Source organism: Protopterus annectens, chromosome 17.part0, assembly GCF_019279795.1.
Source record: "Protopterus annectens isolate FY-2018-M chromosome 17.part0, PAN1.0, whole genome shotgun sequence".
Classification (NCBI taxonomy): domain Eukaryota; kingdom Metazoa; phylum Chordata; order Ceratodontiformes; family Protopteridae; genus Protopterus; species Protopterus annectens.
Genome location: NC_056751.1, coordinates 417,757,031 through 417,784,781, shown reverse-complemented (window position 1 = coordinate 417,784,781; position 27,751 = coordinate 417,757,031). Strand labels below are relative to the sequence as shown.

At 39.8% G+C, this 27,751-nt stretch overlaps 1 protein-coding gene across 2 annotated transcripts in view; it reads left to right on the top strand.

The window, feature by feature from the left end:
- LOC122791387 (protein kinase C and casein kinase substrate in neurons protein 1-like) overlaps positions 1–27,751 on the top strand; it is an 821,887-nt gene that overhangs the window by 607,290 nt on the left and 186,846 nt on the right. For both annotated transcript variants that reach the window (XM_044059123.1, XM_044059124.1), the window contains exon 5: positions 15,895–16,050. In XM_044059123.1, the coding sequence (XP_043915058.1) occupies positions 15,895–16,050 (156 nt within the window). The remainder of the gene's footprint in view (positions 1–15,894; positions 16,051–27,751) is intronic.

The window sequence follows — 27,751 nt, the reverse complement described above, 5'->3', positions numbered from 1 at the left end:
GATAGAAATGGAGGAGAGACAGTGAATATCCTTGAACAAAAGGAACTACACTGGATTTTAAGGATGAGAGCACATCATCCACCTGGTTTAAACCAGTATGTTCCCATGGGACCCATGTTAAGATAAGATTAGCATGAAGGATAGATTGGTTTATATTTGTTGGTCAATATAGATTATGTGTGATGATATATAGGAGATTCACTAATTTATGGGTATGGGCTATTGAACTATACATACATATTTTCTTATGAGCTTTATGGTGTGGTGTTGAATGAACTATATTTATAGTGAACACTGTAGCGTCTATGATATAACAAAAATAAACTTAATATTTTGCATATTTTGGTATAGACTCATGTCAATATATACATTATAGGTTCTTGATATAATAATTTTATTGTTTTACACACACATTTATTCATATTTATTTTATATATATATATATGGTTTTTATATATTTACATGTATATTTTTTATATACTGTTACATGTTAAATCATTTTGATTGTGTATATATATGGTATAGGACTACTAATAATGGTCTAGCCCACATGCACTTTGCACTTAGCACTTTAAATAACGATAGTTAATTGTTTCATATAGTTATTTATTTATTCATATCTGTATCTATATATATTTACTTATATGCTGCTTTTTTCATGTATTTAATCATATATATTTATTGGTCCATATATGAGTTGATATGTATATGTTAGTCAGGGATTAATACATGTTTATAAGATCTGCACTATGCACTTTATTTGTGTATATATGTAGGTACATAGGTATATGCATATCTATGCATATACATACATATGTATGTATATTCTGTCTATTTATATATTTATTTATCAATATATCATTACTTTTTATACTGTTCACAAATGGAAATCAGTATGTGTATATATTTTGGTTATACATAATATGAAAGAAGCGGACAGAATGGAGTGGTAGTTAATGAGGTTTCTGGCTTGGATAAGTGCTAGATATAAGGGGAAGTATTTTGAGACCTACTAATATATATGTTATAGCTAGACTATTCTATTTTTCTTTTTTCTTTGTCTCATTTTATTCTAATGTTTATTCACATATATATTTTTTGTATTTTATTTAACTGAATATGATTAATGTTCCATATGTATATTCAGGTATTTTATATATATACAAATTCTACATATAATGCTGTAGAATAGAGACTATTAGGTACACTAGATTAAGCACAGTCTCACTGTGACTTTAAGAAACAGTTACGTTGCTTAATAGAGACAGGTGGTTTTAATAAGTAAATCAATTGTATTAATTAAAGGAATGCATATACTATATAAACTGAGCTGCTTTATTGTATATTGAAATCTGATGAAGCGTATTACAAATACGTGAAAGCGCTCATTTCGTTGTTCTCTACTTTATGGAATAAAGAAGAAGTTTGCTTTATCCTGGACTGAATTTTGTTTCTGTGGAAATAGAATTGAAGTAGCCGTTTTGTCTTGGTTCACTTGTGTTCTACATTTGCAATGCTAAAGTTCAATATAGTAATGGCAGTATGTATAAGGTAAGTAAAAGCTATATGCCCTTTTCCCCACTATAGTGCGATCCGAGAGTTAGTATATATAGTTTGGGGGGTGTGGGAGGCGTAGCCCCCCACCTATTTTAAATATTTTGAAACATAGACATGGATACTTACAAGTCCAATAAATTAATCTATTCAGAACAGAATACATACCCAAACTATGTGGGGGAGGCTACACCCTCACACCCCGCAATGTGGGGGGCTTTGCTCCCCACACCCCCCCAACTGTATATACTAACTCCAGGATCGCACTACAGTAGGGAAAATGGCATATAGGCTTTCGAATATTGTCCACGGCTCTTTTGCCTTTTTTAGGCAAGGCTCAAAAGTCAAACCCACCTCCGTAAACAGCACAATTAACAAAAAACTGAGGGTTATGCTACTCAATGCCAGGAGTTTAAATCTCAAAATGCACGTGCTCGAAGCACTCCTCAGTATGGAGAACTTCGACATCTGTGTAGTAACTGAAACCTGGTTCAAGGCTCCAGAGAGCACCCCAGCACTACCGAGCTACAACTCATACCACACATTTTGGCCACAGAACACGGATCGAAACACAAAAGGAGGGGGCGTATCCATATTCATCAAGGATACCTACACCTCCAGGTTAGTGGCACAGCATGATACCTCTGAGATCATCCATGTGCAACTAACATCGGGCAAATCTGCAATGCAAATTGTGGCCTGCGACAGATCACCCTCCATGACCCAGGACCACCACTCCACCTTTCTGGAGACACTGGAAAACATGAAGGTCCTACCAAACACCCTGATATTGGGTGATTTCAATTACCCTACCATTCACTGGGAAAACTACTCAAGTACAAATTCCCAGGCCCAGCACTTCCTGGAATTCTTCAACTCAAATGCCCTGGATCAGCTGGTAAACTCCCCTACCAGAGGTGAAAACATATTGAACCTGGTCATCACCAACATGGGCGACAGGTGTTCCACACCAGAGGTCATCCCGTCACTGGTTAGATCAGACCATAAAATAATCACTCTGGATGTCCACACCCCACCCCACCCCCAACTTAGGAAACCACAGTAAAAAACTTTTCTAAAGCAAACTTCAACTTACTTAAGACAGAGGTGGTAAGTTTCACAGCCTCCACGCTAAAGGATGATGCTGCCCAAGATGCAGAAACCTTTACAAATGCACTCTATGAGCACCTACCAGGATGCATGGATCATGCCATCCCTAGCAAAACCAAGACTCACTCCTCTAAGAGAAGGAAATCAGTTTGGTGGACCCCTGCAATAAACAGGCTATACAATAGAAGGAGGAAACAAGTTTAGAAAAAAAGCAAATCCCAAGAAGGAAAGACATCCCTGATCAGTATCAGTAAGAAACTGAGGTCCCTCATGAAATCATCCAAGGCTAACTTCAAAAGAAAAATAGCCAAGGATTCAAAAGATAACCACAAAGCCTTCTTTAGCTATGTTAAGAATCTAAGTGGCAACTTGCAGATATGCAGTGAACTAGTGCAAAATAGCACAAAATATACTGATCCTACTGATATTGCCAACATCCTGGCAGATAGATTCAGTGCAAACTTCACCCCCCCCTCACCTCCAAAAGGGCCCACAACAATACCAAAAAAGTGTAGTGTCCCAAAAATCACAGATGCACAGGTGAAAACAGTCCTTTCAAAAGCGAAAAACACAGCATCAATGGGACCAGATGGTGTCCCAGGCTGTATCTTGCACGAACTACAGAACGAACTAACCCCCCACCTAAACACGCTGTTCAACCTCAGCCTCTCCACAGGCTACGTGCCCATAGAATGGCGCACAGCAACGGTTATTCCTCTCCACAAAGGAGGGGCCACAACTGACCCTGGTAACTAACGCCCCATAAGCCTGACTAGCCTGATCTGCAAGGCTATGGAGCACATCATCATGGAACTCATTAACAAAGACATTGGGAACCTCCAAACACTTGACCCAACCCAGTATGGCCTTGTTAAGGGCAGATCATGCCTACTAAACCTGGTTGATTTCTTTGAGGGAAAAGTGGTTCACACAGCCTACCTTGACCTCGCCAAAGCTTTCGACACCATTCCCCACTCGGGTATTACAGAAAAACTCACCAGCCAATACATAAACCCCTACGTCACGAGATGGATTGCCAACTGGCTTACAGACAGAACTCACATGGTAAGAATAGCAGGCTCCAGGTCCAACTCTAAACCAGTCACAAGTGGTGTTCCATATACTTCTCAGAAGTACAGGCAAACACAGGAGGACTATGGCTAACCAAGTTTGCAGATGACTGCAAACTGGGAGCCATAATTGACTCTCCAGCTGACACGGACATCCTCCAAAAGGACCTTACTGAGATGGACACCTGGTGTCAAAGTCATGGCCTCAAGCTAAATGCCAAAAAATGCATAGTCATCCCATTTGGGAAAAACAAAACACTACATAGGTGGCAGCCCCCTTAATAGAGAAGAGGTAATAAGAGATCTGGGGACCCAGGTAGATAGTAATCTCTCCTTTGACAATCATATTGCCAAAGTAGTTAGGAAATCCTTCTATGTGGCCCATCTAATTACTAAAGGGTTCGCATCTAGAAATAAAGAGATTATAGGGCCCCTCTACTCGTCACTCATCAGACCCATCATAGAGTACAATGCCCCATTTGGGATGTACCTCACAAGACACTTCCAACAGCTGGAAAGATCACAAAAGTACCTCACCAAAAGGATTACTGGTCTCAAACATATGTCCTATACAGCCCGACTGAAAAAACTCCAGCTGTACTCAGTGGCATATCTCTTACTCAGAGGTGATCTCTGCCTGACTTACAAAGCCATGTCCAACTCAGAATTGATGGACATGCTCCACCTAAAGAAATCCAAGTCACTGCGAGCCACGTGATCTAGTGAGCTAAACCTCGCCACAGCAATAAATAGAACATGCTGGAGGGATAGATTCCTGTCACAGAGACTCCCCATACTTTGGAACAAAATTCCAAATTACATCAGGCAGAGCCCCTCACTAACACTCTTCAAAAGAAACCTTGACGAGTGGATGGGTAACAGAAAATACACCCCTGGGATAATTTCATTGGCTCTGCTTGACAGAGGATCAGTTAATTAATCAATGGGGCGGCGAAAGCCGATACACTCTGGCTAGGTTTATAAATGCCCTCGGGCAGATAGCCTAGTACTTACCTATGAACCTATAATGATACCAGACTACTCTGCAAATCCCACTAGAGCATATAACAACCCTCTATAACCTTAAGTAGAAGTTTGGAAGTGCAGTAATTAAGTTAACTTAAACAGTAATAAAGCTGAAAGTGCAGGAACAAACATCAAAAACAAGTAGGAATGCAGAATAACAGTTTAAATGCAGTGTCAAAAATAATAACACTCTAAAATGATTTAAAGTGCGCAAACTTGGCAAATAATGCACAAATGTAACAGCAGCAGTTGAAAAAAACAATAAAAAGGTAAAAAAAACAGCAAAACAAAGTATCTATCAATAGTAGATGGAGCTGAATTAAATAGAAAGTCTCTGCAATCAACAGCGTGGTCACCAGGCATCTGTAAACTCTGAAATAATGAGCTTTTAACTTCACTTTTGATAAAAAATGCTGTTTAGAACACAGATAATGCAGTAAAACACAATGCTTCCACCACCGTGAGTCTAACTACAAGTCTGTGGCACAAAATGTAGAAATAAATGTGTAAACATGAAGGTAACTGTAAGTGTTGATTAAATATGTAATACAATCCAGAAAATATAACAAACAGAGACTAGATCAAGTAACAGTCTATGGGGAGGGCCTTCCCAGTTTTCTCTATCAGTGCTCAGTAAAGTGAGTACAGCTGAGACTAGGAGGAGCCATAAAAGGCTAAATATTAAGTAGGGGTTGGCATCAAAAAAGTCACCAAGTTTAAAAGCGCAACAGGAAAAGGGTGGGTCAGTGGGAAACAAAACAGATTTAAATGGTAAGATAAGTGCAGTAGTCAGAAGCATACCTGGTTCAACCAGCTTCCCAGGATGGCACCATGATCCAGTGCCCCATCCCTCAGCTCTTCAAGTGAAGAGCAAAAAAGAAAAATAAATAAATAACTATAATAAGTTGAGCACTACACTGTATTGCAGTTAAATCAGTGCTCCTCCAGCTCTTCCACTGAAGAGCATAAAAAAGGGCATTCCTTCTACTGGCACACCAACCAGGTGGACAGATGTAGGACATCCACCCCCCTCCCTCCTGCCTCAGCCATTCAGGTCCTATTTCTGTGCCTTGCCCCCAACCCTCCTTCAAGATATTTTATGAAAAAAAATTCTGCTTTTTAAATTGTAGCAAACTGTTTGTTACATATGTAGCAAACTGTTGCTTCAGTTTATACATAGCCTGCATGGAGCACTACAGTGCACAGGTTTTAGTTAAAAAAACATATTTTTTTTTGCATTTACCCTGCAGTAAACTTCTTGCTACAATGTAGTACAGTAGAGATCAAACATAGAGTGCTCCAGCTCTCAGGTGTGACTGCAAATGCAATACTGGCTAATTAAGTTAGTAAAGCGCACAATATTTTTCAAAGGGAGAGAAGCTCAAGCATTAATGGATTTTGGAAGTAATGATTACCAGTTTCACAGGTTCCTATACGTGTAGGCATAAGGTTATTAAAAAATAAAGCTGGAGATGATTATAAAAAAAAAAAAAACAATACTTCCTCACACATGTAGAAATTTAAACAGTTCTATGGAAACGTTTGCAGCTTTGTAGCTGTGACTCCTGTCTTGATTCAGAGAAGTATAATAGGAAAAGATTTTCCCCGTTATTAAGGCCCTGTGGAAAATGTGAAAGGAGGGACCATCTATAAGCACTTTATGCAGACTAATACACCTAATAGGAATGAGATAAAGCAACAGCTTGATATACCTAGTCAGTATAAGAATGTAAGTGGACATGCACAGTGACAGTCTTACAAAGATCCAAAATCAAACCAGGAGAAGGGGATTAGTATAGGAGCTACAAAAGGAATTAAAATTTACTTATGGTTCTTAGACAATAAAAAGGATCCTATGTGCTAGCAGAAAACAGTCCCATTGATGCATCCAGAAAAATCCCAATACCGTAAGAGACATCAACATAGGAATTAAACATTAATTAATGGAAAATAATGAAGTAAAAATCAGAATGAGACAGATGCCTGCACAGAGACTTAAACAATGCTATTATAGAAATAAGCAAGATAAAAAACAAGGAAGTTGACTAAGTGAGGACCCTTAGAGTAAAAAAAATGGTAGTGAATACTAAACGCTGGATATGTAAGAAAATGCAGTGTTAAAATTAATTTATATCTGAAGGGAACAGAAAGCTAAAGAAAAAGGAACTCATAAGAACTTGTTCAGACAGTGGCAAAACTGAAGCAGAAGGAAACTTCTGTCTGGTACTACCTTTTGTATAGGAAGACGTAGAGTGATTTTCAGAACACGGCTGTTTAGCAGAGGAAGTTATGCTTTCCACCTCAAGGCAAGCTAGTGAAGAGAGTAACCTAAAATTAGTAGTTGTACTAGAAAGACCAGTTGGTTAAGGTCTTTGCCTCCCACGCACAAGGTACAAGGTTTGATCCTGGCCTCTGGCCAATTACTGTTTGGAGTTTGCATGTTCTCTGTCTCTGTGGGGTTCCTGCCACATCTGAAAAACATGCTGAATGTTTCCATCTCAAATTCACCAATGAATGGAGCTATGGCAGCAGCACAGACTCTACATGGTGCCCTATAAGGGTAAGAGTTGTACAGACCAAGTGCTTTAGGCATCTACTGTGGTGCATATAATCCCCAAGATAGGAGAACATGGATCACAGACTGCATACCATGGCAGGGCTAGCCACTCAGTGATGTAAAATATGGCTCTAGGTGATTTGGTCATGTTGACTGATGTGACCAAAATGGGCATGGGTAGTTACTGGTAATAAGTGGGTTGAGGACCCAGCCTACTCCAACCTACACCAGTGACCCATGCTAATGGTGGGAGGGATGTATATGCCCCTGTTGGCCAGTGTGTGCCTGCCATAAAGCAATAAGCTACTGGACGGTTGATGTCTATTTTCCCAGTCTGGGTTACCTGGTTGAGCGAAAGCTGGATGTAAAACCAATCAACCTGCCAAACATGAACTGAAAATTGCTACACTTAATATAGGTTCCCTGACAGGATGCAAATTGGAAGTGGATGACATGATGATATGGAGGAGGATGGATATCCTATGTATCCATGATCCAAGATGAAAGGGCAGTACAGCAAAGCCACTTAGCTTGGTATCTAAAGTCTACTACTCAGGAGGAGGACAGATTAGAAATGGTGTGGGAATTGTGTTGAGAGATAGATTTCAGAAGGCAGTGAAGGATATCATCAGAATTAGTGACAGAATAATGGCAATCAGACTCCTGTGTAATGATAGGGCAGTATTCATAATCTCAACCTATGCCCCACAGCAGGGTTGTGATAGTCAGGAAAAGAGTGCATTCAGACAGCAGTTTCAAGATGTACTAGATAAAGCAGGGCAACATGAAATGGTATTGATAATGGGTTACTTGAATGCACATTTCAGGACAGACAGAACAGGATATGAGGACTTCCTAAGTCCGCATTGGTGGGGTAACAGGAATAAAGAAGGACAAGCCATTCTAGACTTCTGTCTGGCAAATGGCTTGACAACACATGGTTCAGAAAGAGAGACAGTCACAAGATCATGTACAAGAATGGCCAACATGCGACTCGGGTAGTCTTCCTCCTAGAAAGAAAAGGGCAATAGGGTAGAATCAATGATTGCAAAGTCATCCCCAGTCATCCCCAGTGAAACAGTCGTCCCACAGCATAAACCACTGATTGCCACGATCAGCTGCAAACAGTGGTGAGAGAAGGCTCTAAGGTCAACAGAGACCAGACTGAAGACCTGGAAGTTGACTGGAAAAAAAGTGCAACAGTTCAAGGAATTACTCAGGGCTCTAGCACCCTAAGAAGAGGAGGAAACAGGTGGAGTTGAAGAAGAATGGCAGCACCTCAAAACAGCATGTGTGAGGAACTGATATGTGGCTGAGACAGTAGGAAATGAGGTACATCAGGAAAGCTGGTAGTGGAATGTAGAAGTTCAGGAAGTCATCAAAAGAAAGGCGTCCAGGAAAAGGTGTGAGATGGAAAAGACCGACCAGGCTAGGAAGGAATACTGGTTGGCTAACAAAGAAGCTAACAAAAGAGTTGAAATAGCAAGGAACAGGGCATCAGAGGCACTCTATCAGCTTCCTGAAAGTGACTCAGTAAGGGGCACAAAGAAACTATATTAGGTTTTAAGGCAAAGACAGAAAGTTAAAGAAGATAGTCAGACACTCTTCATAAGGGGAGTCAGTAACAACCTGCTTGCCGGTCCACAGGACATCAAAGGCAGATGGAAGGAATATTTTCAGCAGCTTCTGAATGAAGAAAACCCCACAGAAGCTATACTGCCCTAGAAACAGGCTATGATGAGAGAAAAGGAGGAGCACACCCTAGAATCAGTAAGAATAGCCTTAAGGAAAATGAAGCAGCAGGCTCAGATGAGGGTAAGATAGGGGATAAATGGCTCATGAGGGTACTCATAGCAGTGTGGAGAGAAAGGCATATCCTAGATGACCGGAGAATAAGCATACTCATGCCAGTGTACAAGAACAAAGGGAACATCCACAACTGTGGGCAGTACAGAGGCATCAAATTCCTGTCACCTTGCATGAAAATTCTGGAGACGGTGATTGATAAATGGATATGCAGAGTAGTAGAATGTATGATGGCAGATGAGCAGTTCAGATTAAGATCAGGATGCAGCACAACTGACTCGATGTTTGCAGTGAGACAGATAGTTGAGAACAAGCTAGAGATGAGGAAAGAGTCCAAATGGCCATTCCTAGACTTAGAGAAAGCATATGACAATGTCCCAAGAAAGCTGATTTGGGCAGTACTGTGATGGTTCAAAGTCCCAGAAACATTGATAGAATTAGTGCCGGCTATGAACAAGGACTCAGTCACTAAAGTACAAACAGTGTTCGGTCTCACATAGGGGTTCCCAGTGGGAGTGGGTGTGTACCAGGGTTCAGCTCTGAGCCCACTGCTGTTCATAGTGGTGATGGATTACATTAGCAAACAGGTTGGAGGGGACAGGTCAACAAAGTTGCTGTATGCAGATGATGTGGGATTACAGGCAGACTCTGATCAAGAGCTTCAGCAAAGGATAGGGGAATGGGATGCAAAACTGAAGGCACATAGGATGAAACTAAGTACAGATAAGACAGTGGTACTTACAGCAAATTGGGGAAATCAGAAGAAACTGAGAATTGAAGTAGAAGGGAAAATAGTGGAACCAGAGTAATGGCTTCAAGTATCTGGGAAGCGTGGTTGAGGAGAAGAGAAGTCTGAATGAAGAGGCAAAGCTAGAATCAGAGGGACTGCAGCCAACTGGCATAGAGTCTCAGGTGTTGTCTGTGACAGTAGCTGAAAAGTAAGATGTACAAGACAGTGGTGTGACCAGCATTAATGTATGGTACAGAAACCTGGGCAGTAAAGCAGAGCAGATGAGGAAGCTAGAGGTGATGGAAATGAAGTGCCTGAGAAGGGTGGTAGAGTACACAATGTGGAACAGATGAAGAAATGGACACATAAGAAGAGAAGCCAAAGTAGCTCCAATTACAGAAAAGTTCAAATACAACAGATTACTATGGTTTGGAAACATGCGCATTAAAACAGAAGACAATATGTGAAGACTGGAGACAGACAAGAAGAAGGTTAGAGGAAATAAGGATGTCCAGTAAAGAGGTGGATGGATTGTGTGAAAGAAAATCTGTGACAGTGAGGCATGAGTGTTGAAGAAGGCAGGAGTGTGGCATTGAATCGAGAGTGATGGCGACGGTTAACACGATACCCTGACCCCATGTAGAAAATGGGAAAAAAGGGGGCTGATGATGATGATGAGATCTATATAGAGATATATGTGTGTGTGTGTCTGTGTGTGTGTGTGTGTGTGTGTGTGTGTGTGCGTGTGTGCGTGTGTGTGTGTGTGTGTGTGTGTGTGTAAGGATATGCATAAATATACCTATATATATATATATATATATATATATATATATATATATATATATATATATATATATATATATATATGCAACTCCCTCTTTACTGTTTTGTGTACCCAAATCATATTATCATCTCCCTTTTCCTTTCTCCAGGATGAACAAATCCAGGCCCAGAAATCTTTTTTTACATCCCTTCTCTTCCAGTCACCAAATTATCTTTGTGGTTGACATAGCTTATTTGTAGCTTGTTGTCTTAAGCTTCAATCTCTATAAGCACTTCTTACACTGGAAAACATCAGTATATGCACTGTCACAGAGACCTGGTTCAAGCCCATTGAGAGCACTCCATCAGTTTAGTGTTTCAATGCCTACCACACATTCAGGCCCACCGCATTAAATTAATCCAGAAAAGGTGGCAGTCTTTATATTTGTAAAAAAATAAATAAAACACTTCACTTCCAGACTAGTTAGACAAGATAATGATCTTGAATGCTGCCATGTCCAACTCTCCATTAACAAGACCCCTTATTACATCATGGTTAACTATAGGACCTCCTCTATATTCTCCTTAGCCCATGTCCCCCATTTAACTAGTATGGAATATCTATTCATTAAACCAAACACCATACTCCCTGGAAATTTCAACTATCCCTCCATTAACTGAGAGATGTATACATCTTCTAACATGTATGCCCAGATATTTCTGGGCTTCATCAATACAAACTCTCTGGACCAGTTATTCAGTACCTCAATCTGGGCCAGTAAATCTTGGACTTGGTCCTCACTGATATGGGACAGCTCTGTTCTCTACCAATTGTAACTCCCTTCCTCCCTCCATCTCTGGTTAAATTGGACCATAAATCCATCACATTCACCTTAGGAATGAAGCCAGATGCATCTTCCAATACGTCAGCATTCAGCGATTATGCCAAAGCTAATCTACTGAAACTGAATGATGACCTGGCTAAAGTCAACATCCCCTTCATCTTGATGACCCCACTGCTTATGCAGAATCTTTTACCATAAAATTCTTTGCATATGCAAATTGCTGCATGGATGCTTCTGTACCTTCAGAAGTAAGTAAAATGCCAAGTTTGTAAATAAAGCCTTGTTGTGGAACCCAAACCTAAACAAGTTCTATAACAAAGTAAAAACACACTTTGCATGTAAAAGTTTGTGTAACTCACAGCACATGATAAGCTCTTACTAAACTTATCAGGGGAACTTTGGACCCTGATTAAATCAGCGAATGCCACATATGAGGAAAAAATAGCCACCCAAGCAAAGGACAACCACAGAGCCTTCTTTATCATTTTTAGAACTCTTAGAAATAAAGTCCAGCTCTGTGCATTTCTAATGATATTACATACTCAGATCTTGAGGACATAGCCAATCTACTAGCAGATAAAATTAGCTCTAACTTCACCTCCCACATTCACAAATCCAATACCCATAGCTAAATCACCCATCAAATCTCCAATGAACAAATCCTCAAGGCATTATTCAAGGCCAAAGCCCTATTTCTATGGAGCCAAGAAACATACCAAGCTGCTTACTGGCCTGCCTGAAACAGGACCCGTCAGACCCCTACAGAGACTATTCAGTGTCAGCTTCCAAACAGGCTTTGTGTCAGACAAATGGAGTACAGCAGTAGTCTTCTCCTTCTACAAAGGTGGGGCATCACTAGACTTGGGAAATTATAGACCTACATGTCTGAACAGACTTATTGGTAAAGTTATGGAAAGGATCATTATGGAATTAATAAATAAGTACATAGCTAACCTACAGACTCTTGACCCAAGCCAGTTTGGATTTGTCAAGAGCAGATCCTGCCTATTTAATCTGGTTGACTACTCTGACAAGGATACTGAAGCAAAGGATAAGGGCAAACCAATACACATGGTATATCTAGACCTTGCAAAGGAATTTGACACCATCCCACATGCAGTTATTATAGATAAACTATCCCAGCCAAATGTTAATTCCTATATAACTCATGTAAATCGGTTCACAAATAGGAAATTAGGGTGAGCTTCTGTATCTCCTCCAAAAGACTTATCATTAGTGTAACCCTGGATTCAGTCCTTGGGCCACTCCTCTTTGGCATTTACTTCTCGGAGGTCAAAGCTACTGTTAAGGGTTTAAGGCAGACCAAGTTTGCAGATGACTGTAAACTTCATGCTGTCATAAACTCCTCAGAAAACACCAGGATCCAAAAAGAGGGCTTTTCCCAAACTAATAGTTGGTGTTAAAACAGTGGACTAAAATGAAATGCTAAGAAATCTTCTACAGTATCCTTTGGCTAGCAAGAAATCCCTTACAGCTGTCGCATTAACAGCACAACCCTGAAAAATGATCCAGTAGTTAGAGACCTGGGACCCTATGCAGACAATGATCTATCCTTCATTCACAATGTATACACTATTATAAGACCTTTTTTATTGCACAGCTGACTACTAAAAGTCTGGCATCCAGGTCCAAGGATGTGTTCTTTCCACTGTATTCTGCATTCATCAGGCTGATCATTGAGGACGAGATCCCCTTTTGTATCCATATTTCCAAACAGCTGACACATCTTGAATGCCCACAACACTTTCTTCCCAAGGAAATCAAGGGCCTAAATCATAAAAATTATGCAGTCAGTCTCAAGGCCTTCAACAGACCCTATACTGTCAGACTTATTGCACATTCGCAAAACCAATGAGGGCATAACCACCTACTCAAGAGCTCTCAGTCTCTTCTGCAAAATAAACGTAACATGTTGGAGGGACAGATATGTCTCATAGAAAATACTTCTTTGGAATTGTCTTCATCTCCAAATAAAGTACTTCTCTTACATATTCAAAAGTCATCTGGATGAATGGATGGGTAACTACAAAACCCTGCTTTAACACCCTTTTACTTCTTGGATAGTAGCAACAAGTAAATGTTCTGGTCATTTTTAAGTTATTCATACTTAAAATAAAGGGCTAAAAACTTAATGGCAATGTATGGCTAGGCTTCTAAAGTTCCTCACAAATCAATAGCCTAATAAGTACCTGTGAACCTATAAGGCAGCATATTGCTTTGTGAGGTATCTTCCTGTCTTCCTGTATATGTGTGTATGTGTCTGACCTCACTTAATTGGAATATATTCTGGTTAACTTTTGCATCATTTTATTACTTCTGTTTTCTAAATGTCTTAAAAGTGTTTCTGCATGGTAATATTCCACAATCCTATTGGGGTGGGAGGAGTTATGCTAATATGTTTGCATTTCTCATGCTAATCAGCTGTCCAGATTTTTGTCAAATGTACCTACATTTTCAAGAGACTTTGTCCAGATTTTCAATGTCTGCAGATTGAAAGCTATGATTCCAAGACTTGCAGTTACCTAGAGGTGCATATAGATATTGAAATCATAAGAAAAAATGTTTAAAACAAAATTAAACAGCTGAGTAGTTGAGCATTGCAAAAGATGGTTGAATGGTTATACAGCACTTATCTTTAGTAGCCTTTTATATAAAATAGGGGCTGTGCTTCAAGAAATAGCAGCATAGACACTGGCCATTCCACCTGTGTAGTCAAATAGCTCCAGTGGTACTTCAAACATCAGAAACCATTCATAAGAAGACCAAATGTCTCAGCTCCACAGAGAAGGCTCTCAGTCTGACTAACAAGCTTCTTAAATTCTAGTTAAAATCTCAACAATCAAAACAAGAATATGTAAAATATCTACACATAGTGATCAAATAGTCTGAAAACTAAAGTGCCACAGAATGTTTCAGCATCAAGGATTAGAGCAAAGCCATATTCCATCCAAGAGAAGAAAAAAAAGCCCAAAACATAAAAATTTTGTGAAAAGGTAAGCAACAAAACTGAGAGCATTAAGGTGAATGAACAAGCGCTTGCTGGTCCCACATTATCCTGTCAAAAAGAAACAAAAATGCAAAGCAAACAGAGCCCAACCTTGAGCATCTGCAAGACGTTCTAGCTTCAGTGAAGCAACCCTCTGCATTAATGCACTGTATCCTGTGTAACCAGGCAACTGGCACAGCCATTGTGCATCTCACATGCAGTGGCTGAGTGCTTACTAGGTTATCTTAGAAGATAGCTGAATGCATCTTCATGGCAGGAACCTTTATTTGTGACCGAATGAAAGCATTAACATTGCCAGCTTTGTCATATAGATGACAGAAAGAAAGAAAAAAAAAAACACATCCAGCCCAACAGATCACTGGGCGCCATTATTTAGAGCCCCCACATCTATACTATTTCATTCCAAACCATGTCTATAAACAATTATTTAGAACAATGAGAGTGTAAAATCAAGCATGCTTTCCATCACTTTAGTATACCTGTGTTTTTTATTCTTCTGGTGAAATAAAGAAAGGTACTCTGTTATTTTGTAGTATCTCACAGACTTTCATTGACTTGGCAGTTGGAATGTTAGGATTTCTACAGAAAGCAGAGGCCTCAATGCATCCATCAAGATGAGGCTCAGCAGTACAATCTAGAATGCTAATTTGTAAACTGGTGTACAAGGCATCTCTGATCATTTTAAAAAGACCTCTGAAAACATATATGCAGATTAGTTTACTTTCATAAGTTTGAAGAAAAAATCCTGTTTAAGTACATCTGCTGTGTACACACACACACACACAGACATTAATGACTTGATATCGGGTATGTTAAATCCTCATATTAACTTTTCCAGACCAAGAGACCGTTGGGTGTCCTATCTGCCAGTGTTTCATAACTGAAATAAAGAATATTTTCTGTATAAGTGTGAATCCCCCCTTTTATACTTGTAGCTTATATTTATATTCTAGCTCGTTAAAAAAGGTGTAAGGTAGGTGATATGCTTTATTTTCCTGCAGCAGTATGTTTAGTAAGTAGGGTCTTGCTTTATTTTGTACAAGAATTTTAGTAAAATAAGTGTATAACATTTAATAAGTGAATGTGTTGCAAATGTTATGACATACTTATTGTGTGCTTATGAATAGTCTCATTCAATATCAGATTTTAAAAGTGATTGGGTAACTCCCAAAGAGGGAGAAAATATGCACCCATTCTATTGTGTTTGTCAGAGGTACTAAATTAGCACAGCTAAGCAGTATCAGGAAATATTTACAGCAGTTTATGATTGGTCTTTTGTAATCATTGCTTTGCATTGCAGTTTGCGTTGTCACACTTCATATAACCCGATCTGTATGACTACTGATTTCTAACCATTACTCTGCTTTTGCGATTTTTATAGTGCATTTTTATGGTGTCATTTTCAGCTTAATAAGGTCAAAAGAGTATTCCACAAGATATCAAAAAAGGAGCATCTGGCAACAGTGCGTGAAAATAACATTAAGGGGAGCAAAGATGTCACTCCAGAAAAGCAAAAGAAGGCACAAGAGGAACGTGAGAAATACACACAGGAAATGGAAAAGGTTAGTGAGACTGATGCATATAAACAGGTCCAAGAAGTTTAAAAAACTGTAACATACCCTATACTAGATAGTTCTCATTACTGATTTTGATGAACACTGTTCTACTGACCTGTATTCCACTTAGACATATTGTATATAGTGTAAATACTTTTGAATTCATTCTTACTGTAATGTCGGTTGTAAAAACACTGTACTTATCCTCAGTATGTAAATGTGTTGTCATCATAAACTTCCACAACAATCTTGATTTTGTTTAACCGTTAATATTACTTAAATATGTTTTTTTTTCTTAACTACTGTTAAACTTTGTTAACTACTTTTTTTAACTTTTCATCTCACTTTGTAACTTTGTGGAGCTTTTCTCCCCAGGACTTCGCTGAAAACAGACACCTGTTGTCCAGTCGGACTATCCTGGTAAACAAATGTTAAATAAATAAACAAATAAATAAATAATACAGAATATATCAACACACACACACACACACACACACACACACACACACACACACACACACACACACACACATACACAAAAACACTAATACAAAGCTGGTAGATGGTCTAAGGATCTTCATACTTTAGGCATAAGTTCTATATCAATTACGACGACAGCATTCAAATTCATTGCATTTACACAAGCAAAAGTCTCCCGAAACCAGCAAGTTGTTTTTCCAGGTTTGATTATGGGTTTAATGTAATGGAAAATTACAGGATGTCCAGCATTCTGCTAGTAGAATAAAGCGAGTAGAACTGCAGATGGTTTGCAGTCTGCAGTACTTGTAACCTGGGTTCAAATAGTGACCAAGGTGACAGACGTCCAAACAAGGGCCGGTAAGTATTAATGGCCAGAGGCCTGATTCTCAAGGGGAGGGTCAGGCTTCCTCTGCACATGCTGTACTCTGATGTAAGTGAGAGAAACATGATAATTGTAACTTTGCAAACAAGCATCCACAGCAGGTAAGTGCATGTGCCTGCCATAACATTTCTTCATATCATACATTGGAATATTGTTACAAAATACAGCATAAAGCAAAATGCTCCTCACTCACAATATGATACACTTGCAAGCAAAAAATTGACATACTGGGCATGGCAGGCCCCATGGCACCTGAGATCAGCAGAGTGGGGACTGCACTTCCCTGTAAAAGTATGCTAGTACTGATAGAGGAAGATTGTGGCTATATGAATTAGATGTCCTGTAAGCAATGCATTATTCTGGGGACTGACAGTACACTATGGATTTACCATGCTGTAAGTCAGACTGCAGCCATTTGGAATTAAATGCAATTTTCCTGTCAGTCTCTGATGAATAATTAGGTATTCATAATCCAGTTCCTTTTTATTCCAGATAAGACACACTGGACTGGATTAAGACTATCAAATCCCAGTTTTACATACTATATTTCTCATCAGAAAAAAGTGAGAAAGGCAAAAAATGCTACATTTCTCTGTCTTCAATTCTGCACCACTCAAACGTAAAGATGATAAAAGCCCCTAAGATGGTTTAGATAAAAGATTCCCAAGATTCCATGTTGCATAATAAAGCTTAACTTATCCTTCTGGTATGTTCAGGTAATATTAACAAGCTGATTCCCCAGTAAAATTCAAATGATTACTTTTGCCAGCGGGATAATTCACAAGGGCCATTAGCACTCCCTGTCACAAATATTGCTTCTGCCAAATGTAGTCTACTTTGCTGTCAAGTATCCGTCTTCATTTTCATCTTTTCCTGACTTCTCATCCCTGCCCCTTAGTTATAATAATTTCATTAGTCTGGCTGCTTGTTTGCACTTTGTATTCTTATCTTTGGGAGGAATAAAATCATATAATAAGTAGAGAAGGATATCCTGGAGGAATGTCCAGAAGTTAATTGACCCTCATACTTCCTCTGTCCTTCAGAAAACACCAAGCCATGAGTGCAGTGACAGTATTAGGGTAATGGCAGAAGCTAACAGTAAAGGGAAGATCATGAGTAAATGCGTTATACAAAGCATGTGTCATGTAAGGAGATAAAATGGCAGTGAGGCTTAGAAAGATAAGGTAGCTGGCAATTACAAGACAAAAACAAAACAGATTCTCATCGTAAGAAGATGACGTATGAGCATACTATAAAGGATCACTAATGCAGAATTATAACAGAACTGTTAAAAGACAAAATTCATACATAAAAATGTTAAAAAAAATGCAATCAGTAGCAGCCAGTAGTTGAATTAAACCTTATAATGTCAGCTGTACAACATATAACTTCTTCACCCTTGCTCATCTGATTTGTAATTTTGAACTTCACATACACTTAAAAACTTACTGTTTTTATTTCATGATCTTTTAGGCCATGAACCATGGAAAAGCAATAGTAAGTAAATGTTGTGAGGGCTCTACTCCTTCCTGTCAGTATCTTCTTTCCTCCAATCGAATGCTTACATCAGCTGTCCCATGATCTAGCCAGCCTATTAATTTTTCATAGCTGAGAACCACTTACTAAACACTGTCATCCAGACAGCTATCAGGGTTTTTTCTTTATAGCCCTGACCTCCTTTGACAGCTGTCATGCACTCTCATTGATACAAAGACCTTGTGCCTTTCCCTAATGATGTACAAGCTGTTTCACACACTCATTGATGGCTCAGTGTGTTTTCAGCTTGGCAGAGCCAAGTTCAGTCCTTCATCCACACGTTGCAGTCTATGCACCTCTTTCTCCAATAGAGACCAGTACTGCAGTGTGCCATACTGCCTTCCTTCCCCCTCAGGATGAGCGAGATGACATCATTGCTACTCTTACTCATTGGATTCTCTAGCTCCTTGGTTACTAGTCAGTCCTGTCAAATGAACCACAATCGAGGTCTTATCCATTGCATCATGGAGCTGACACTTTTCCCTACTTTTCTTCAGTGTCCCATAAATTTCCTTTTGCCTGAAAACAGGTGCCACAGCAAACATCCTAAGGATTGCTTGAACCTTTCACCATAATGTGTCACTTCTTGTACAATGGTGCTCCATTCTATTTATTTACAATTAGCCCTTGTCACTCTTCAGTTATACCATTGATTAACTTGAACATATGAATTATGTCTGTCGTCTTTCCATCTTCTTCTTTGTATACCTGCTCAGTTCAACCTTTCCTTGTGAAATTTATGTCCAAATCTATGAATCAACTTCATTCCAGCTACCCAATCCTCATCTGTACTATTTCCTTTTTGACCTTGCTGTGGTAGAGGGAAGTCCTACTGCTTACTAGTCGGAGTGGTGAGCATTGTACTGTCTACTAACACTAGAGGAGTGGTTTCCAGCTCTGAAATTGTAATTTTATTAGCCATTTTTTGGCTGATTTCTATCCTTTTCAACTTCTGGCTTAAAAATGTGTGTGTTTATGCATTTTTTGCATCGTGCAGCACTGCGGGGCTACGGTTAAACTATTCCAGGTGGCAGAAAGTCTGCTCTTCAAATTTTCCCTTAGTACTAGCTGGTTTCTCAGTAGTAGCACTAAAATCTGAACCCCATGTGACTAACACTTGCTCTAGAACCTGCTGGAAAGCACTAGGAAGCCTTAAACTGATACAAGCACTCAACTCTCCTTGTTAATAAGGAGAAATTAATCATAGGCACTAAACAGCCTATAATTGCAAAGTACCTTGCGAAGGTAAGGGAAAACAGCTCTTGTACTTTACAAAAAAACAACTAGACAGGCATGTCCAACAGTCAGCTTCCGGTGATTCCTCCAGTCCACCTGATGAATCTGGGCATACTGGCGCAATGCAGCAACTGCCTCATATAGACAGACAACCCTCTCCTACCACCCAACACTACAACCTGTGAGAGATGCCCTTATATAGCCAAAATGGAAGCAAAGCTCTCTCCAGCCAAGATTGTGCTAGACAGTCAAGAGGAGAAGGTTAACACCTGCACTACACCTCAAGCAACACATAGCCCTTCAAAACCCACACCATCAACACCCACACATAGCAACACTAAACCCACATATGCAGAGGCCCTTAACATTAACTTGCTCAAGCAACAAGGACCTCTGAAGCTGAAACTCAAATAAACACCAGTCACAACCAGAGTGACACATAGCTCACAACACCAGTGTACCACCCAACAACAGCCTCTAAGGCAAGACAACGTACCCAGCACTTTAGTCATAGGTGACTCTATAGTCAGGCACACTGATGTCCCACCCACCAAGCTGAACAATACCAGGCTACAACTTTTACCACACTTTTCAGCCACCAAACCAAGACCGAAACACTAAAGGTGGAGGAGTGTCCATATTCACCAAGGATATTCACACCACCAAGCTAGTTGCCTAACACAATGCATCTGAAATTCTCCAGATGCAGCTAACACTAGGCAAGACTGCAATCCAAATTGTAGCTTGCTACAGATCCCCCACCATGCCCCAAGATTCTCACTATACCTTTCTAAACATACTGGAAAATATTAAGATACAACCAAACATCCTAATACTGGGTGATTTCAACTACCCTGCCATTAACTGGGAAAACTACTCGGGTACCAACATCTTTTCCCAGCGGTTCTTGGAATTCATAAATTCCAACGCCTTGGATCAACTAGTCCATTGTCCCACAAGGGGCGCCAGTATCCTTGACCTTGTCATTACCAACATGGGAGATAGATGCACCACACTAGTGGTCACCCCCCCTCATTGTTCACATCTGACCATAAGCAAATCACCCTTGGCATCCACATCCCAACCCCACCCCCCCAGTAAGGAAACCTCAGTAAAAAAACTTCTCCAAAGCCAACTTCCTGCTACTCAAGTCAGAAGTGACAAACTTCATGACACCCATGCAGACGGGAGCTGAAAGTTCGACTGCTGAATCCTACACTAAGGCACTGTATGAGCTCATCCACTCATGCATGAATCGTGCCATCCCAAATAGAACCAAGACGCTCTCCTCCAAAAAAAAGTAAGCCAATCTGGTGGTCCCCTGCCATAAACAAACTATAAATAGAAGGAGGAAACTTGCAGAAAACAGGAAAATCCCAGGATGCAAAAAACTCCCTTACCGGCCTCAGTAAGAAGCTGAGAACCTTCATAAAATCCTCCGAAGCTAGTTACGAAAATAAAATTGCCAAAGATTCCAAAGACAACCACAAGGCATTCTATAGTTATGTCAAGAATCTAAATGGCAATGCTCATATCTGCTCTGAGCTACAACAGAATGGCATTAAATATACTGATCCCAAGGATATTGCCAATATCCTGGCAGATCAATTTAGTGCCAACTTCACCCCCCTCAAACCCCCTAAAGGGCCCATCTCAATACCAAAAGATTGCCAAATTTCGGTAATCACGGCCACACAGGTAGAAACCGCACTTTCCAAAGCTAAGAATACAGCATCCATGGGACCAGATGACATCCCAGGCTGTGTACTACATAAACTACAAATGAACTTTCACCTCACCTAAGTGTCATGTTTACTCATAGCCTCACCTCAGACTTCGTGCCCACTGAGTGGCGCACAGCTACAGTTATCCTACTCCACAAGGGGGGCTCCAACTTGGATCCCAGGAACTACCATCCCATCAGTCTGATGAGCCTCATCTGCAAGGGCATGGAATGCATTATCATGGAACTTATAAACAAAGACATTGGCAACCTTCAAACACTGGACCCCACCCAGTTTGGGTTCGTGAAGGGCCGATCTTGTCTCCTGAACCTGACTGACTTCTTCGAATCAGCCTCCAGAGCTGTGGATGAAGGTAAGGTGGTACAGCCTATCTGGACCTCTCCAAGGCCTTCAACACCATCCCCCACTTTGGAATCATAGATAAACTTACTAAGCTGGGCATAAATCCCTACATCACTCGATGGGCTGCCAACTGTCTTACTGACAGAACCCAGACTGTAGAAGTAGCTGACTCCAAATCCAGCTCCAGACAAGTGACAAGTGGAGTATCTCAGGGTTCAGTCCTGGGACCGCTCTTGTTTGGCATCTACTTCTCTGAAGTACAGGCCAGCACTAAGGGACCCTGGCTAACAAAGTTTGCAGATGAATGCAAACTGGGAGCCATTATTGAATCCCCAAATGATGTGGATATTCTACAAAAGGGCCTTACAGAAACAGATGCTTGATGCCAGAGCCAAGGGCTCAAGCTTAATGCCAAAAAATGTATAGTTATCCCCTTTGGGAAAAAACATATACCCATTAATTACCACATAGGTGGCAGTACATTAAACACCAAAAGTGTAATGAGAGACTTAGGGACACAGGTGGACAGTGGTCTCACCTTCAATAACCACATCGCCACAACAGTCAGAAAATCCTTCTATGTGGCACACCTCATCACTAAGGGCTTTTCATCCAGAAAAAAGGAGGTCATTGTCCCACTGTACTCATCCCTCATTAGACCCATTATAGAGTACAATGCTCCATTTGGTATGTACCTCACAAGACATCTGCAACAGCTGGAAAGGCCGCAGAAATACCTCATTAAAAGAATCACAGGCCTAAAGCAGATGCCCTATGCTGACCGTCTAAAAAAACTCCAGCTATACTCTGTGGCATATCATCTGTGGTGATCTCTGCTTAAGATACAAGGCCATGTCAAACCCTGAGCTGTTGGACATGCTCCACTTAAAGAAATCCCAATCTCTCAGAGCCACATGCTCCAGGGATCTACACCTGGTCATCACAATGAATAAAACATGCTGGAGGGATAGGTTCCTGACCCAGAGACTCCTCATACTCTGGAATAGACTGGCCATACATGTCAAGCAGAGTGCCTCCTTGGCCCTCTTCAAAAGGAACCTTGACAATTGGATGGAATATAGGAAATTCACCCCGGGGATCACATCAGTCGCCCTGCTAGACAGGGGTCCAGGAGAGTAAATATTGTGGGAAGAAATATCCTGGGAATTGTTATGGCTAGGCTTGTTTAGGCCCCAGGGCCGATATCCTAGTACCAACCTATGAATCTACTATAACTGGGTGCCATAGTACATTGATCTAGTACCTCCTTAATGTTCAGGGATTTCTAATGGCATGATAAGAAGTGGTCCCAGTCCTAACCCACAGTATATTTTAAGCCATGAGAGTCAGCACCACTTGAAAATTTGATACATACCCAAACCCAAGATTCACACAATACCGAAATTGCTCCTGCTTGTAGTTCATACACAAGTACTAATACTTACATATGTTTCAAAGTTATTTTTATAAACTCATTTTTGCTGAGATTTACTATATATTTGCTCTACACCATTTTGGTTTAAGCATATGTATCTCAACAGTTTATTATACTTCGTCTGTCTGTAAGTAGTAGACTGCAGCCGCTTGCTGTGGACATCTCAAGGCTCACTAATACTCCCACTGTGGGCTCACTGCTGTCTTTGCACAATGATATCAACATCTCCCTCTTCCTGGTCATCCTTCCCCTTTCTAATCCAGCACTACTACTCAATAGCACAGTTTATGCATCTTAAAAGAATATGTTTTGTGCTTCTTAATGCCAGATTTCAATTGCCAGTATTCCAAACAATTTAAAGCCTGCTTTAGATGTATGCAGAAAAAAAATGTTCATGAGGAGCGGTGAGATTTAAGAGAAGCCAGGTACTGAGCAATTTATGTAATGTTGGACTGAATGACAGTTGTTATAAAGAAAAAGAACATGGAATGTATTATGTATGTAAATGAAGACAATTATTATATGTTTTTCTTTTCTATTAATGCATGCATATCCATGTCTTGATAATTTTAATAAAAGTATTTAAAAAAAGACTGGTTCAAATCTTGCTAACAATTTCCATACCACCTTTAGTGTTAATTTTAACACAGATCTGGGTTTTATTTGTGAGGGATGTGCTTCCCATCTCTTGGCTTTATCAGTATGAACCCACTGAAAATAACTGTCACATAGCTAATCTCTGTGCATATCCACTTGGCCTTTTTTCTTTTTCTTCCTGAGCGCAACCCATTTTCCACCAATTTTTATTTCTCTTCCCTCTAAGTCAGTTAAAACCTAGATCGCTATCCATTTTGGCCTATTCTGCAGTCACAGCAAATATCATATTTTGTTAAGTTACTATCTTTGCTTTGTTTATTTATTTCATTGTCTGATTGTTTACAGATAGATAAAATGGACCACTAGGGTTCTTTTTCAGTCATGACCTTGTTACAAAAAATAAATAAAGGCTTAATGATATAGTAATAAAATAAAAGCAAAGTACATACTGCCCAAATAGTTGCATTATTAGACAAAAATAACATCAAAGAAACAAACACAGAGATATACACATCATTTATATTCATAATGTACTGGAATCTTTAAAGCCTAACCATCAGTCCAATGAGACTAAACTAAACGATTTAAGTAGCTGTATTAGTAGAACTATACATTGCTTCCTCTGCTTCATCCTGCAATAAAGACTTGAGGTTTTCCTTGAATTACATTAATGCAGGTATTCCTGACAGTAGTCTGGGAATGAGTTTGGAAGTTTGGGCCCCAAGACAGAGAATGTTCTTGAGATGCAAGAATGTGGAGCACCACCACGAATGAAGTGGTATCACTTAACATTAATTGTTTTTGGTCTGGTACCCATTCTGACCATCAAGCCCCTCTCTCTCTCTCTGGGCATACTAAGTTAGCCTAATCATTTCCCAAGGGTGAGAGCTCAACTTCATGGTTTATTACTTCTCACATCCCAGGTGGCTAGGGTCAAGTTATTGGGAGTAGCACTGTCATCGTGGAGGGGACTGGGAGCTTTTTTTTCCTTAGCTCTAATGACCTCTCCTTACATGCTGATGAAAGCTCTATCAGGCTGAGCTAGCAATGAGGACCAGCTACAGCATGTTCCCTACCCACAGGCCCATGGGGTGGCCATGATTGTTCAGAATTCCTGCACACTCAACCCAGAGTCATTTGTCTGAGCTTCAGTCTCTAACAGAAATGCAGCAGGGAAATGTCTGCCATGGTCCTGCCCTCAGGACAGGCACTCCCATCTTCCCTCACAGCACTGTCAGACACCTGAGCCACTAACTGAACTGTGGTCACCTAACTAATAGCCAGCTGTTTATCCCTCTATACCACAGGGCTGATCACACATCAGACCACAGGACTCTATGATTTTAACTACTCTGCCACACTGTTTCCAATATTTGGAATAAGCAGGAAACAATAATGTAGGGCAACAGGATTCAACATTAGCACTGTTGTCTTGTTTATACATTTCTCTGTAACTGAAGTGGATAATTAATGTAATGTCTCAAGACCACTGCAGCAGAGGTATCATATGCTCAAAGAAATTTAGGGCAGAATCTATCACAGCCTACATTATCATAACTAGGTATTTCTCTGAGCTATTTACCCAGCTAAGTCAACAACAAAAATAAAAATTCAGTAGAACAAGCAAAGATGGGCTCTTAACTGGCTTCCAATGACTAGAACAGGGATTTGTATTTATTTATTTATTTTACCAGGGTAGTACACTGATCACAACAGGTTACCTGCAGGCACAGTCTGGGCAACACCTTATTACCTAACCAATTCCACTTTCAAAACTGCAACAGGAGAATGTGCCTTTTCCAGACTTGGTCTAGCTTTCTGGAATAAGACCCTCCTGAAGTCATGTCACAAAATTCCCTGCAGGGTTTCAGGACATCACTTAAAGAATAGCTCTTTAGAGAATCTGACTGTAAATGTTTTATTTTAGAGACAATGGATAACAAATAATAAGCAACTTATAAAGTCATAAAGTTAGCACTGCCCTAGCTTCTGTTATACTCAGTACTTACTATACTATTTCCTGTATTAGATATTCATTACTTGAATGTATATGCTTTTGTTTGGTAGACAATGCTCTGATTTTATAGCTTCACTTCTCAATGTATAGAAATTTGCATATTTGTTTGTCCTATAAATCTGTTAATTTTACTTGTGCCATACACTTTTAAATATCTAACCAAGCCTTTGTACCTGGTTGTGGCTGAAAAAGTCTTTGGACCAGTCCACCTACCCAGTTAACAAATAGAAACAAGTAAATAAAAGTGGTATCTTTAGCTCTTTTCAAAGCAAACAGCTCAGATGTGGAATAGATTATTTTAGTAAAATGGTCTACTAATATAACATTCCTTTTTTCTGAAGTACTTTCTGTGCTGGGACCTATCCTGTTTGCTATCTAATTTTCTGAAGTAAAAATCAATGCTAAAGGGCTCTGGCTGACTAAGTTTGCAGATAACTGCAAGATGGGGGCAGTCACTAAATCCAAAAATGACTTAGCCATTCTGCAGAAAGTGTTGTTTTGAATAAATAATTGTTGCCAAAATGTGAAACTAAATGCCAAATAATGGACTACTGTATGCCTTAGGCAGTCATCACCCCTGGAACTACTGCATTAACAATGTGCCCCTAAGAGATGGCCCAGTTGTTCGGGATTTGGGAACTTATGTGGACAGTGACCTAACGTTTGACCAACATGTGTCTATTGTTGTAAGAACGTCCTTTTATACTGCACAACTTATAAACAAAGGGATTGTGTCAATATCTAGAATGTCATTGTCCTGCTTTACTCAGCTTTCTTTTGGCCAGTCATTGATTGGGATATATCTGTCTAAACACATGCAACAACTGGAACACCCACAGAGATGCCTTACTAAATGATTATAAGGCCTAAACAACATGTCCTACATGAACTTACTCAAAGTTCTCTCACTGTATTCATTATCCTAGAGACTGCTAAGAGGTGACCTGTGTCTGCCATACTAGGCATTTTCCAACCCATTACTGATGGATTTACTGTACATCAGAAATTCAAATGGGTTCAGAAAAACTCTTTCTAGGGATCTAAACCTCTCCTTCAACATCAGCAGAATGGTTTGGCGAGGCATGTACATTTCACAGAGGATACCGCTGCTATGGAACAGACTCCCCATCCACAGAAAACAAAGTTCATCCCTGTCCATTTTCAAGCACAACTTAGATCTATGGATGGGAAACAGAAAATTTATCCCTAGGACTAGCCCTTATACTACTAATGGACACAGGCAGATTCAAGATGCTTTATCGCATGCATAGGTCCCCTCGAATTAGAGGTAATATATAATTATCGACTAAAGGATGGATAAGGCCAATCTACAACCAAATGGGCTAAGTTATTTTGAGCACAGAAAGGAAAACTGGGTAGGCTTACAAATAGACCACAAGGTCATCAAGCATAGTAATTACTTATAAATCTATGAAAGAAATACAGTGGGAATTTAATCGTGCCAGGAGAACTGTTCAACTCTTTGCAGAAATCTTGTGTTTTTCCAAATAATGACATTATTTTCAAAGAAGATTTTTCTTAATCTCTGTTATTTTTATATGGAAATTTATGATGATGCAGTAGCTCAGGAAATGGTTTTGTGAGTTACAATGTCTAAAGAACTTCCAGGCTTCATGATGTTTGCAGGCTTGTTTTAAATCACTAGAGGGCCAAACCACCAGTTTTTCCTTAACCCTCTTTGATTTTTCAGCATAATATTTTCCCTGTGTTAGATGCAGGATGTTAACAAAGTATTGTAAAGATATTTCACAGCCAGCCTGTAAGGTAGCATATAACCAATCCATGACTGCATGTTCATACCAAAGCCAGCTTGCCGTGAATAATTAAAAGCTCTGTGTTTAATGATGACACCAGTCACATATTGTGTATTTGCTAAAAGGTGTCACCTCAGCGGATCAAAATATGTCAGTGAATAA